Source organism: Tinamus guttatus, unplaced genomic scaffold, assembly GCF_059628265.1.
Source record: "Tinamus guttatus ecotype Peru unplaced genomic scaffold, ASM5962826v1 Tinamus_guttatus_pri_ptg000332l, whole genome shotgun sequence".
NCBI classification, from domain to species: domain Eukaryota; kingdom Metazoa; phylum Chordata; class Aves; order Tinamiformes; family Tinamidae; genus Tinamus; species Tinamus guttatus.
In genome coordinates this window covers 683,895-697,195 of record NW_028288866.1, presented here as the reverse complement: position 1 = coordinate 697,195, position 13,301 = coordinate 683,895, and the positions used below count along the sequence as shown (strand labels likewise).

The 13,301-nt window shown below is 51.4% G+C and overlaps 2 protein-coding genes across 2 annotated transcripts in view; both read right to left on the bottom strand.

The window, feature by feature from the left end:
* The window catches only part of FHAD1 (forkhead associated phosphopeptide binding domain 1), a 30,059-nt gene extending 20,970 nt beyond the window's left edge, over positions 1 to 9,089 (bottom strand). The window contains exons 1-7 of the mRNA XM_088529598.1: positions 8,971 to 9,089; positions 8,617 to 8,823; positions 5,982 to 6,249; positions 4,601 to 4,692; positions 3,941 to 4,171; positions 2,153 to 2,276; positions 1,230 to 1,360 (exon numbers count right to left, since the gene is read on the bottom strand). Of these exons, the coding sequence (XP_088385724.1) occupies positions 1,230 to 1,360; positions 2,153 to 2,276; positions 3,941 to 4,171; positions 4,601 to 4,692; positions 5,982 to 6,249; positions 8,617 to 8,823; positions 8,971 to 9,066 (1,149 nt within the window). The 5' untranslated portion in view covers positions 9,067 to 9,089. The remainder of the gene's footprint in view (positions 1 to 1,229; positions 1,361 to 2,152; positions 2,277 to 3,940; positions 4,172 to 4,600; positions 4,693 to 5,981; positions 6,250 to 8,616; positions 8,824 to 8,970) is intronic.
* A 1,979-nt stretch (positions 9,090 to 11,068) lies between these two features.
* On the bottom strand, positions 11,069 to 12,801 carry TMEM51 (transmembrane protein 51). Its single transcript, XM_010226202.2, has 2 exons — positions 12,461 to 12,801; positions 11,069 to 11,482 (listed from the first exon to the last, which is right to left on the bottom strand). The coding sequence occupies exons 1-2, from the start codon at positions 12,799 to 12,801 to the stop codon at positions 11,071 to 11,073; spliced, it is 753 nt and encodes a 250-aa protein (XP_010224504.2). The 3' UTR covers positions 11,069 to 11,070.
* Positions 12,802 to 13,301: the final 500 nt, after the last annotated feature.

Below are 13,301 nucleotides of genomic sequence, written 5' to 3'. Positions count from 1 at the left end.
TCAGTGCCTCGTTCAGTTACACAGCCCAGCTACGCACACGGACACCCGTGTGCGCCCGCGACAGGCAATCGAGGCATCAGAAGCACCAAAGCTCCTCGGAAGACCTGCTGGAATCACAGCCTGGCCACGGGAAGGAAAATCACCTGCAGTGAACGTCCTGCACACATGAATCTTCCAGCCTGAGCACAAGTGTAATGAGACGGGGGTGGAAGGGCAAAATGAGACGACTGCTTTTGACGGAATGGCCCCGGAATGCTGAACACTGCATTAACAAGGATTTTCAAGCTAATGTTGTGCTTCTCAACTCTGCATTTTCAGGTAGCAGGTTTCAGAATGAGTCCTATTGCCGTGAGGGCACAGGCACCTTCCGGCAAGCGTGGCAGAGCAGCTCCCACTTTGCTCCAAGCCCTTCCTGAAACCAGGGATCACTCTCCATGCTTTTCCTCCCCATGGAAAACCTTTCTCTAAACTTGACAGACAGATTTTCCTGCGGCCATCTGGGACGCTGCTCAGTGAGGATGAGCAGCTGGAAAAAAACAGTCGGCAGGTATATTCCTGTAGCCCACCCTGGATCCCAGGGGCTCAGGAGATCCTCCTAGTGCCTTCCATTACTCAGGAATCACTGTGAGTAACTGAAGTATCCTGGAAGAGTGCCCAGCCAGCCAGCCAAAACGGAGCAACCGTTTTACACTTATTATGCAGATTATGCAGCTCTGTAAGATTTGCCAGTTGAGCAGGGGGGGCTGCAAATGCACAGAGAAACAACCTGCTGGAAAAGCAGCTTTCTTTAAAGGAAAAGACGGGCTTGGCTGTCGGGAGCATCAAAAAGACCAGGTTTCCATGGCTGATAATGGCTCCTTGGAAGGATCTTGGCACAGGTGCCTTGATCGTACAAACAGCTACAGTGCTCACAGGAATCCAGTGCTCACAGGTCAAAAGTAGCTGCACTCCGAACAAGGAGAGGGATTCATGGGGGAAAGCAAACACCCCTCTGGGGGCATTTTGCACCATCTCCACGTGATCACTGCCTCAGTGACACAGCTCACGCTTCTCGCAGCTTCCATGCGAACGCAGCCAGGACCTGGGAGGTGCAACCATCCCCCCAAAAAGCTGCTAAAACAGCTGCTATGGTCCTCGGCAGCGAGAAGCACCAGCCGTTCAATCTTATTGCCCACATCCATCCATATGTGAGACAGTAAATTGCAGAGCCCATCGTTAGGCATGTTAACCTTGGCAGAAACAACTGCTAGCTGATTGTCCTTCTCTCTGTTGTCCTTCTTCATTTTCTCAACCTCCTGGTTGAGCTGGTGAATTTTCTGCTCCTTCACAGCAATCTCCCTTTGCAGGCTGGTCACTAGTCCTGTGAAAAACAATTTAGGTGAAAGGATACAAAAGCATTTCCCTATGAAACCCCTCTGGCCACTGACCAGCAATTCTGTGTTCTTTTTGCAGCAATCTGATTTGGAAAGAGGACTCGGCTCTTGGCAAGCCGCCCTGGATGCCATTCTGTGACAATACTATTAACAAGTTCCTCTGGGTTTTGCAGCATATGCTCCCTGGAGAAAGAACATCTCTTTCACAGATCAGTTTCTCTTAGTTAGGTCTAAAACTCTGATACCTCCTTCCCCACCAAGCACTGTTGTTATCGCATCCTTTTAGACCGAGGGAATGAAGCGGAACAGCTTTGTCCACCTGAATGCATTATGGAGGCCTGTTTGGGAAAATAAAACATTTAACATTTTGTGTAAACATTATATTCCTCACTGCTGATAAGTGCAGAGATAAAGGCAGTCGGAAAAGGCTTGGATTCCATGTGCAGAACAGCAGGAATGAGGAACCTGACCGTGTGCATTTGAGGATCCCCTGGTGACACTGCGGGGCTTTTTGCTTTGCTTCTGAGCAAATCTCTGTCCCATCCCTCCCTGCCTTTTTTCCTCACATTTTGACTCACTCCCATTGCAATCATTATGCCAGAGACTACCTGCAAGTCCCAGAAATCTGCCAGAAATAGGAAACGAGGCAGAATTTTTATGTGCCTCTACAAGTCATTGCTCGCCAGGGCAGTTTACAAATACTTAGTCATTTTGAAGTGCCACTCCTAAACTATTCAGTGCTTTAGACCAAGTTTCCCAAAATGCCAATGGAAAAATACCTGCAGTTAGAGCTTGATCCCTCTTTAGCTTCTCGCTTTCTTTTTTCAGGCTTACAATTTCCAGGTCTCTTTCAGAGAGGGAATGGCTAAAAACTTGGCTGGAGTCTTTCTGGAGGTTGCTGATCTACAAAACACAGGGGAACGTGGGCTCCTTTGGATTCACATCCAATAAATTTCTGTCCCAAGTGCAAAGTAAACGTTCTCTAAGCTTCAAGAAGCGTGAACTCTTTTCTCATTTGCATTAACTTTTCAAGCTCTCACTAAAGTCGCAGTTCTTACTGGATCAAAAGCGGAGAGTATTTTAGAAGAAACTCCTCTTGCTACAGGGATCAAATGCTCTTCTGCATCTGAAGCTTTCTCTTAACTTAAGCACTCAGAAAGCAAAGTTCACACATGTTTCTCACTGGTTCACAGCATTTCTACGGGTAACACAAAAGCTACCTGCCTCCTACGGCCCAGTTCAGAGCGGTAAATCCAGCCCACCAAGGCCCTGTTTCATGGGGTCACTCTCTAGTCTTTGGCTAATGCTCAGAAATAATTGGTTTTGATAGGATCTTCTTAAAAGCCCTCTTGTCTGCTCACACGGAAAGCCCAATATACAAGGCACAGGGAAGCAGTGCATCACGCTGTCTGTGATCCTGAGAATTTACAGCGCGGGCTGGCTGAAAACGCTGCCACGGCGCCGGCCAGGAGCGCCTGCAGGTTTGTAGCCCTCAAAGTACACCCTACGGCACAGAAAAGAAGATCTGGAGGGGCTGGTAACTCACGGTCACGTTTCCACTGCAAACATGGCTTTTATGTTCCTTAACCAGCATCAGGGGCTGGGAAAAATCTGTATAATCCACTTCTGCTATCATTGCCAAAAGACAACCAGCAAAACAGGTTTCCTACTGCAAAAGTCATTGGTTTCAGGGACCTTTTGCAAAGCAGATATTGGAGAAGCTCAGGAATGAGTGCCCTGGTACAGAGTGTTTGGCTGGAGACGGGCAGGCTGCCTGGGTGGAGAGTGTCGTGTCATCTCAGCAGTACCCTCAGGATTGGGTCACTTTTTTGCCACATGGAACTTGCCCATCCAAAGTTCCTCTTGCTGACAGAGTCAAAAGCATTTCACAACCTCCTTCAGATCTAGTCTGTATAAAATATGTGCCAAAACCAGTCTCCTCATCACCATGCCAGGCAGCCTTGGCTTTGCCACCCCATCTCAACATGATCCAAGGAAACTCAGCTGCCAACGTACGAACATCTCATATAGGCCTGACAGCTCTGACTGACCCTTTTCCCACACTTTTTAGAAGGATGTGGTCTATCAGTCTGTCTCTCAAACACATTTTTTGCTGTTCACTAAACATGGGTGCATGCTGCAACACAAGACAATTCTAAGGCCTCTCCTTTCTGCACAGCCATTTATTTTCACCTCAATGCCAAAGAACTGAACTGTCCTTGGGACTTTAAGTCCCCCTTCAAACACATCTTTTGAGTCAGTTCCCGGAGCAGAAGTGGGGAAGGGACAAGAAGGGGTCATGCAGCAGGATCATGCATGTCTTTTGGCCACCACAAATTGGCTTAAGCACAAGTTTCCCTTCCTACTGCTGTATTACAGATTCTACTACATAAATGGGAAAATTTAATTACCAGCTTTTGTAAGGGAAACTCATCCAAAGAACTATGAAATGTGTGACTTACATCACCTTGCAAAACACCCAGAACTGAAAAACAGGATGTTAAACTAAAAATCAGTGTACATCAGAGAGATAGCTGCCTATTAGTGTCTATTTAAGTGCTCAGTACCTGTTCTTTTAAGGCTTTGATCTCTTCTTTTTTTGCTTCCATTTCTTGGTCAAAGGTTAGCAGCTTCTGAGTCAGCTCCGCACCGTTTCTAGCAGCAGCCTGGGCCACGGTCTTCGCCATCGCTGCAATTTCATCCTGCAGATTTGCTATCAGTGTATCTTTACGCTTCATTTCGGTTTCAAAACCCGAGAGGCGACTGATTTCCTTTTCCAGACTCAGAAGCTTTTCATCCTGCATGCAGATTACACACGAGGTCTCCAGCTACAGAGACACCAGAATCTCCAGTAATAACCAAAAGGACTTATTTTCATAAAACGCACGGACAACTTTAGACAAAGACTTCTATTATTAACACCACACTGCAGACACACCGTGACATTCCTGCTTGTCAGCTACCACCTTTTGTACCTTTTACCTCCTCACCCTGAATTTCACCAGGGCTAAGTCATTGGATTCCTCGGTCCAGCAGGTAGCTCTCGTCCGTGGGAGCAGTCTCATTGCAGTGAGTCACCACACACCGATGTGACTCCTGATCAGACAGACTAACATTTGGCACGGTATTTCTGCTTCCTTTACCTCCCAGGTGGAGCAGTCGGCCACAGCACATCCCCCCGAGGACAATTTCTGCTTCCCCATCGCTCACACATTCCTCAGCATCACCTTTTCCTGAAGAAGGAACTCCACGTCACGAATCCCGGGTGAAGGAGCTCCTGCCACACCGCTCTGCCCACTTCCTGATACGTTTGTCAAGACTGAAGGAAAACAAGCAAAATTAGAAAAAAAAAATCAATAGGAGAAGGAGTTAATTAGGATTAATTCTTCTTTGGTGCCTCTCTCCCACTTGCCTAAAAACAAGGCAAATGCTGATTTGCAGGCTAAGAACTCAGCCCACAAAGAGAAGAATAACCAAGTGCTTTGTACTAAAAAGACACTCACTAGTGCAAAGGGTCTATACAATACAGAAGAATAAAACACCTCTGGATTCTAAAAAAGCCTCAGCTGCAGACACAGGCCTCTCAGATGAAGGCTCCTCTGAACTGGCAACACTGCCCTACCCTGCACAAGGCAGCTGTAATTTCAGGATGTGAAGGGCTGCATTAAGCAGGATTGGCACACGCGGGTTCTTCTGGGGTATGCGCTGGCGTGACGCAGGTGCTTCGCTCCCGGTGCCTGTGGTGGAATTTCAAGTTATGCACATGCACACGTCCTGCTCTTCATGCTACGCTGCGGTGACTGCGCTGTAATGCCCTCGGGTCTGGAACACTGGGTATTTTGGTGGTTTACTAGTGACTTCATACTGTTTATCACTGCTGGCAAAAAAACAAAAGGGCAGGAAAGAAACCTACTGTATACCATGTTATCTCACAGCAGAATTCTTGTTCTACAAATGTGCAATTCCACAGGTGCCTTGTACTGTATTACGAGTGCAAAGAACACTCTAATTTGCTGATGTGTTGGTTTATATACCCAAGCCACTCTTGGTTAATAAATAGGTTTGCTTCTTCAGTTGTATTTGCACAGTTGTATCTGCTCTGCCACAATTGCTTACTTTACTTTCTAAAAACGATACAGTCTATCAGATATAGCTCTAATTTTAAATCCTTTTGCTGAAAGCAGCCAATAATTGCAGATCAAAAGAAGAAAAACAGCAGTTCAAACAAGAGCCTGCAATAGGCGCATGAGTCACTGGTGAAGATAAAGTCAGTAATCACTGCACAAGGTCACGCACAAGGAAAAAGGAAGAGGAAACGTCACCCAGACTAACCAGGCAATGACACTGCTCAGTGTTTGTCACAGCCGTTCTTAACTTATCCAGCCTTACTTGACCAGGAATAATGCCCAGCTGCCTGTACTGCTTGTCACTTGGCAGCACAAATCAAAACTGTCTCTGCTCAGATCACCATGGTGCAACGCAGAAGTGGCCTGAGAGGATGTGAGGCTACGGCCTGCTGGGCAAGCGTGGGTGGAAAAGGTCAGTGTGGGCAGGAGCAGCAGTTCCCTCAGTGCCACCCCAAGGATCCCGGCCAGCACCCGGCAGTACCTTGCGGCTCCGCGGGGGACTGACTGCAAGAATCCGGAGAGAAGGAGCTCACGCTCCTCGTCCAGGCGCTCCCGGGACGCTTCCTGAGCGGCGGATGGGGCATGTGTCCCGCTGCGCCCGGGGCGCAGCCGCCGAGCGGGCTGGGGCCCTGCGGAGCCTGGAGCACGGGGAGGCGCGGAGGAGTCGGAGGAGCCTGAATTTTGGGCTCTGGAACCGGTTGGAGCTGCCCAGGCCACGCTGTGCGACGCTTCACGGGTGGGTAGGACAGCTGCGGTGGAAAGAGGACGCCACATTAGCATGAGTTTCAGACGGTCTCGAGCCCACGCTGTGTGCAACGTGTAGGACAAACCCCAGGCACACGTCTGAGCTCAGGTATAATAACACAGAATTAACGTGACGTTCTTCTGACTGCCAGCGTTTGAGAACTGGGTTTAAACCCTGCAGAACAAACGCTTGGCAAACGTGCAATCAGACGGCTTCTCTTCTTCACTCATCAGACAACCACAGCTATTTGGGACCTCTAACTAATCATGAAGACACCCATTTCTTTCCTAGGAGCACTGCTGCTGTGCATCAGCATAGACCTGGGACTCTTCTGGGGACCATGCAAAATGCACTGGCTTTGTGAATGTGTCATGTTGGCTGACGTCTATCTCGAGACAAGGCCTGGAGAGCCATGCTAGGAGATCTGCTGGAAAACGAGAGCCAAGACACATTAACATCTCATGCATTGGCTTATATGCCCCAGAATTAAAAAAAGAAAAAACAAAAGTGTCCTTTATCATACAATCTTACTGAACTGGCTCAAGAGACTTCAGCATGTGTTCCCTACGTCCCTGGGACCTCGCCTGGTCCCACAGGGATTGAAGCCCCACCACATCCCCAGCTCTGGAGGCCGACAGCAGGACACCCCGCCGGCAGCCAGGCAGCCAGTGCATCCACAGGGCAGGTCCATAAACTCCAGGATTCCCATTAATACGTCCCAGCTTCCCCCGGGAGTTGCAGATCTCTCCCGGCACCGGCCCCATTCCAGGCAAAGGTTGGTTATTGCTCCCCGGACTGTCGTTATTCCGCCCACTACCATGCCTTAACACCGTTCCTCTTGAGCGCGCTCGGCATGGCTGGAGCTCGCTGATCTTCTGCGAAAGGCAGAAAACCGCCGTGAGCCCCTAGATGTGACTGCCCCACTGAACACAGCAAACCCTGGCCAGGGAGCCTCCTCCACACACACCTCTGGTCCTACCGAAATGAGAACCGAGACTCCTCACAGCAGATCAAAGAAAACATCATCGGGAATATCCAGAACGCCCACATTTGCCATTTGGAGGCATAGCCTTAGGCTTTCTCTAAAAACACTGGTCTCCAGTAGATCCAGGAGACAAACTGGAAGCTCATGAGTCGGGATGCTGCTTCTGTCAAGAGCTCTGCTCGTCCACGCGCGTGGGTGAAGCCTGCGGTACGCGGGACGTGGCAGGAGCAAGGAGGGGTTTCCAGCCTGCTTTAAACGTTGTGATACTTTGAGACCTTTCCATTTATTTTTTCATAATGGAGTACTGTGCTATCTTGCTTGGGTGATGCTCTTCCTTAACGCATATTTGTCCTTCATATTACTAAAATGAGAGAGCGAGCTCCCTATATTAAACATCGTAAACATGCATGAACTGAAATCTAGGAGTGATTTACTCTCTGCAGCCAGCTGTGTCACCCTTCAAAGATACTATATCAAAGAAGGATCACGAAGCCCAAAGCAATAAAGAGGAGCCACTGGTGTTTTCCTTGTGTCACTGAACAGAACTGTTCTTTTTTATGTGCATGGTACATATGTGCTTTCTGAAATTAAAAAGTTCAGTCCTTCAGTGGGGAAAAAAACTTTATGGAAACAGCCTTGCCACTCTAACCACTCTGGCTTATAAAGTGCAGCAATGCGCTTTTTTTTTTTTTCTCTTGGCCTAAAGATTTTAGGCAAATTTGAATGCACAAATTCAGCTCACTAAGCCAGGCTATTTCCCGAGACACCCAAAGCCCATGTCTGGATGTACAGCCTTACTCAGGGGAAGTTTTATTGTACATTGACTGCGCAAGGAGCAGGCTCTGTGACTCCCGATACACTGACAGTTTTCCCAGACTTTTTCTGGATTCCTCAAGATCTTTAGCGATAAAAATAGTAACAGATCTCAACTACCCTTTACATACAATAACCCAAAAGCTTGGTGAACTCAACTGTCATCCTGTGCCACTTCTTTTTTACTACAGATAGGGGACTTCCATGATGTTTTATCAAATTCTTTGCATGTTTATGACTGCATTAGGTTTATACAGCACTCAGAAGCCAGGCTGTGACAGCCTGGTCTCACTGGGCAGAACAACACAGCATCCCCAGCTACGCTATGGCTGCCAAGGAAAGCACCAATAACATGGGCAGTAATAAGGGAAATGCCTTTTCCTCTAACCTACTGAAATGCCAGAATTTCTTCGGCAGAGGGAGCCCAAGCATTTTTTTATTATTATTATTTCCTCGCCTCCCAAGCTTCTCCCCAGGAACTCGGGAGGACGCGGCCGGCTCCCCAGGGAAGCGGCTCATTCCCGCTGGCCGCGGCCATGGCGGCTGGAGCGGTTCCGTGCGGCGGCGCCTTACCTGTGCCGCGCCGTCCTCCAGCAGCACGAGCTCGTAGCCGGGCCCGCGCGGGCCGAAGCGCAGCACGTCGCCGGGGCCCACGCCGACCGCGGCGCCGTGCACATGGCAGCCGTTGACCAGGGTGCCGCGGGACGAGGCCAGGTCGCGCAGCACGAAGCCGGCGGCCGCGCAGTCCAGCGCCGCGTGCCGCTCCTCCACACCTGCGGACTGGCGCGGGGCGGCTATCACCGCTTGGGTGTCCCCCCCGAGCCAACAGCCCCACGGCGGGATGCGAATGCACGGGGAACCCTTCTCCCCTCCTCGGCTTTTGTGCACGTTTTGATGCCCGAGCGGCGCGGCGGGCAGCATGGCTACCTGCAGCACGATGTCGGCATCCCGGTGCCTCCCTATGGTGGTGGTGGGCGAGCGGAGCGGGAAGCAGCCCTCGGCGCCCCTCAGGAAGGCTCTCATGGCCCCGCCGCCTCGCCCGGCCCCGGGCAGGGCGGATCGCGCCGCAGCTCGGGCTACCCCCGCTCCTCCGCCTCCCTCGGCCGCCCCGGCCGCCATTTCGCGGCGCCCGGCCCCGCCGTCGCCGCGGCAACCGGGGCCGCCATGGCGGCCGCTCCCTGCAACGGGGAGAGAAACGGCCCCAAACGCGGGAAACGGCCCCAAACGCGCGCGAGGCGCAGCCCGTCCCGCGGTACCTGCGCGTGGGGCTGACGCTTCCCTCCCGCTTTGCAATTTACTACAAAGCACCCCAAATTTCACAGTGAGATGGGGGCCTGCTGGCAAAGTGATGCTCGTGCACACCCGCCCTCCTTCTGTCCATTTTACCTGACGCCTGCACCACTTTTCTAGGACAGCTTGTCACAGTTGGGGTTTTCTGCTTTCTTTCTTTATTTTGTATTTTTAGCAGGCACCTTTACTATTTGTTTCCCTTATTTGGTTAAGGAAGTTGCTTTTTTCGCCCCCCTGAGATCTCAGGGTCTGCTGAGGCTGCGTGAAGTGAATTTCCTGTGATTATGATACTGGAAGATAGGAGAAAGAATAGATATTAATCAACAGCAACCAGGAAAAACCTCTAAAGATTTGGACTTGTCTCTCCTCTTTCCCTGTGGTTTTGCTATTTGAACATACCTGGTGATTTTTACTGACCGCAGCACCCAGCTGATCCGTGCTGAAGTCCTCAGCTGCAAATGCCCCCATTACACAGACCATGAGATCTGCTGTTCCCACCAGTGCTGGCCCTTGGTGACCCAGGACAACTCCTTGGGGTGCTGCAAGAGTCCCACATGGCAGAAGGCTTTGAAGACCTATTGCTGCCACATCCACAGTGACAAAAATCACCTCCGTATTGACCTGCTGGAGGCAGTGGCAAGACCACGCACACCCGGTGTGTCCTACGGGTTCAGGAGACGCTCTGCTCCACATCCACACCTTCACACCGCGCAAGGGAAAACATGGCCATGGATGCTCAGGAATTTGCAGCCCTTATGCCTCTGCGAGAAGCTCATGGCTTAAAGCAAACGATTGATTTTTGTCCTGCTGCAGCTCGAAGCCCATGGGACCTGCGAGCTACGCGCGAGTGCACATACACACATACCCAAACACAATGTACAAAATATTTATTTAGAAAAGGTCTGCTTGCAGCATATTCAACAGTAGTTTAAACCAGAATGTCTCAAACGCCTTTTGGCAGAGGTACGCTGATAGTTACCAACCTGCTGCATTTATCGGCTTGCCTCAAATGGCCTGTACCTTCGTACTGGGGCACAAAACACAAAAGAGAAAAACAGAGGCAAGAAATACAGTCCTCTCCTGACGGAGCGGAGCTCTGGAGGCCAACAGACCTCTTCTGAGGAAGGGAAGCCTCAGAGGCCATCGTGAGCGCTCCCGTGTGTTGAGAGGTTACTGAAGTATCTGCTGAATTTAGCTGTTCACCGATTCCACTTTTGGCCAAGGAGGAGAAAACACCGCAGGGCTTCAGGCTGGCTTGGAGCCACCACCCCAACTCCTCTTGTCAATGGAGCCAAGGCGAGCTACAGCTCCTCTGACCATTTCTTTATTCCTTACTCAGAAAGAGAAGGATAAAAAAAGACATTTCGCTTTTCCACTTGCAAAATTCTTGTTAAATACCAGTTTTGTGGCTTAGAAAATTCCTGTCTGGGTACAAGGGAGAGAGGAGCTGAGGGGATCTGTTAGGCAGTCCTTAATTTAAAACAGAGCAACATCCATATTCAGCCCTTCCAGCCTTCATTTGCTTCAGAGCAGCAGACTTGTTTGCATTCAGTTTCTTTTCTCTCCCGCGGTATTTTCTAAAAGACCGATCCTGGGAACACTTGCCCCGTCCACGTGACGGGGAGGCAAACAGCTTTCCTTGACGTTTCAGGGAGTGCTTCTGTGCCGAGAGATCGAGCCTCTCTCGGTGCTTTTAATCAGGAAAATCGTGGTTTTTTTTTTTTTTTTTTTTTTTTTTTAAGTCATTTGCTGGCTCTCGGGTGCCTTCTCCTGAATCTCCTCGTACTTGGGCGGCGGGGTGAGCGGTTCTATCGTTACAGGGCCCGTGCTGTTGCCGTCGGCCAGGTTGAGCCGGATGTCCTTGAGGTGCAGCTTTTCGGACTTGATCCTCCGGACCTTGAGCGGTTTGAGGCGCTTGCTGAGGCGCGAGCCGTGCCGGCCGGGCTGCCGCTCCGCACCGGGCTCCGTGCCCGCGGGCCCCGGCACCGCCGCGCTCTCCTCCATCCCCGTGAGGGACTCGTAGGAGGGCAGGGAGACGCTGAGCCTGTTGCTCCTATCCGAGTCCCTGGGCTCGGCGTAGCCCGAGTTCATAACTTCCTCGTAGCTGGGGACGTAGTACTGGGAAGATGCATCTTCATCCTCTTCTTGGCTGCAAGGGGTAACAGTAAAACTATCAGTGCCTGGCACTATTTTGGCTTTGCGGGTGAAGGAGAAGGGAGGAAGAGCGTAAGCCAAAAGCAGAAAAAAGGGATAGAAGTGTTTGCCCCTCTATGCTATACAGCAGGTCATTGCAGATGGGCAGAAGAGACTGCAACCAGCCTGCGTTTCTCCGGCATTAGGATATTGCCTTTCCTAACCTGCTGGAGCACAAGGGTCTTCAGGGGATCCCCAAAATCTGCCCGGAGTTACCTGTGCTTGCGCTGCAGCTCTCACCTGCAGCCTTTCCCGAGCAGGGGTCAGACGGGACCACCTTGGGTCCATTTCTACTCAATAACCCCTCTCTCTGGACACACCAGTACTTCAAGGATGGGATACAATCCTCATCCTGCACACGTGCTCCAGGGAGAGACGTTTATTTAGATTGTCCCTCTTACAACCGTGGTCTTTGCCTAGCACGGCAGCACCCCGGGCAGACAGTGAAGCCAAGAACCCAGCAGGTCTGAACTCCGTCCTGCTGCAGCTGCCGGCCCGGGGATGCCCCTGCGGCTTGTTTGGCACCTCCGACCACCCCGAGCGAGACAGCACAGGCTGCCCCAGCGCCTTCCTCCTCTACAGTGTCCTCCTCCTCCCGCGTTAATCATTAACACCGTCCCCCGGCGCTCACTCCGACACACTGTTTGTATACTAACAAAGCAAGGAGCTTCATGCCTCGGCGATGTTTGCCCGGCCACAGCCCCTTCCAGAGCACAGTTTAACCATAAACGAGCATGCTTTCACCCATGGCACCTGCATGAAGTCCTCCTGATCTCAAAAACTTGTATCTGAACCCCAAAATAGGAGATGTGGCTGGTTTTATTTTAATATGCAGCACTGCTGGCTTTAATCTGCTTGCTCCTCACCTCTCTGAAGAGGGAAATTGTTGTATTTTTAAGCTAGATCTGTCCCTTTTCCCCTGGAAGAGGCTCACCTGTCCTCCTGGTGCGAAGGCTCTGCAGATGCCTGGTGCTGGATCCTAGTGATGTCCTCGCTTTGCCTCTTCTTGTCGCGGATATTCAAGCAGATGGAAAGCAAAAGCAGCAGCACTCCGGCCCCGACCAGCACGTAGGCCACGGAGAAGGTCTTGCTCTTGAGGATGCCGCCGCCGCCGCGGTCGGGCTTGCTGCTGTTCCCCGCGGGCGCCGCGGGTTTCTCGGCCTGGCCGAAGCCCGGCACGAGGTTCCACACTGCCATGATGATGCCGAGGACGAGCATGCCCAGCCCGATGGCCGTGAGCGCGTAGTGCGAGCCGTTGGCGCGCGACTGGGCCATGGCGGCGGCGGCTCAGCGGGGCCACGCGCTCCCGGCCGTGCGGGCGCGATCCCTGCGGGCGCCGGGCTCTGCAAGGAGAGCGACAGTGACGGTTAGAGCGCGGCCACATGCGAACGAGCTGCAGTTCCAGCGAGCAAGATAACACCATTGTATTATTATATATTCCACTAACTCGGTTCCTCTTTAACGAGCAGCTTCCCAAGCCCTGCAGGATGGGAACTCGCGCGCTTCCCTTCTCGGAAACTCCTGCAGCACTTAGGGAAACTAAGGCAGAGGCTTTATGTAAGATGCTCCTGTATTTTGTCAGACTTCATGGAAACAGCAGAGATGCAGCATCCTATGACACAGGCACCTGGAAGCAGGTTTTTCCACGCTTCCACCGGCAACTGCTGCACCAAAACGCAGCTTTCCTGCAAACTGACGCAAAACCACGATGCAAAACCCAGATCCCAAGCTGTGTAACTTTGGCTGTTTCGCTGCTGGCTGCCTGCCACGCAGAG

Excerpts from the sequence above, each read along its gene's own strand:
- TMEM51 (XM_010226202.2), bottom strand. The coding sequence starts at position 12,801 with ATGGCCCAGTCGCGCGCCAACGGCTCGCACTACGCGCTCACGGCCATC. Across the intron at positions 11,483-12,460 it reads CCTTCGCACCAGGAGGACAG|CCAAGAAGAGGATGAAGATG; the intron begins GTGAGCCTCTTC and ends TACCCCTTGCAG.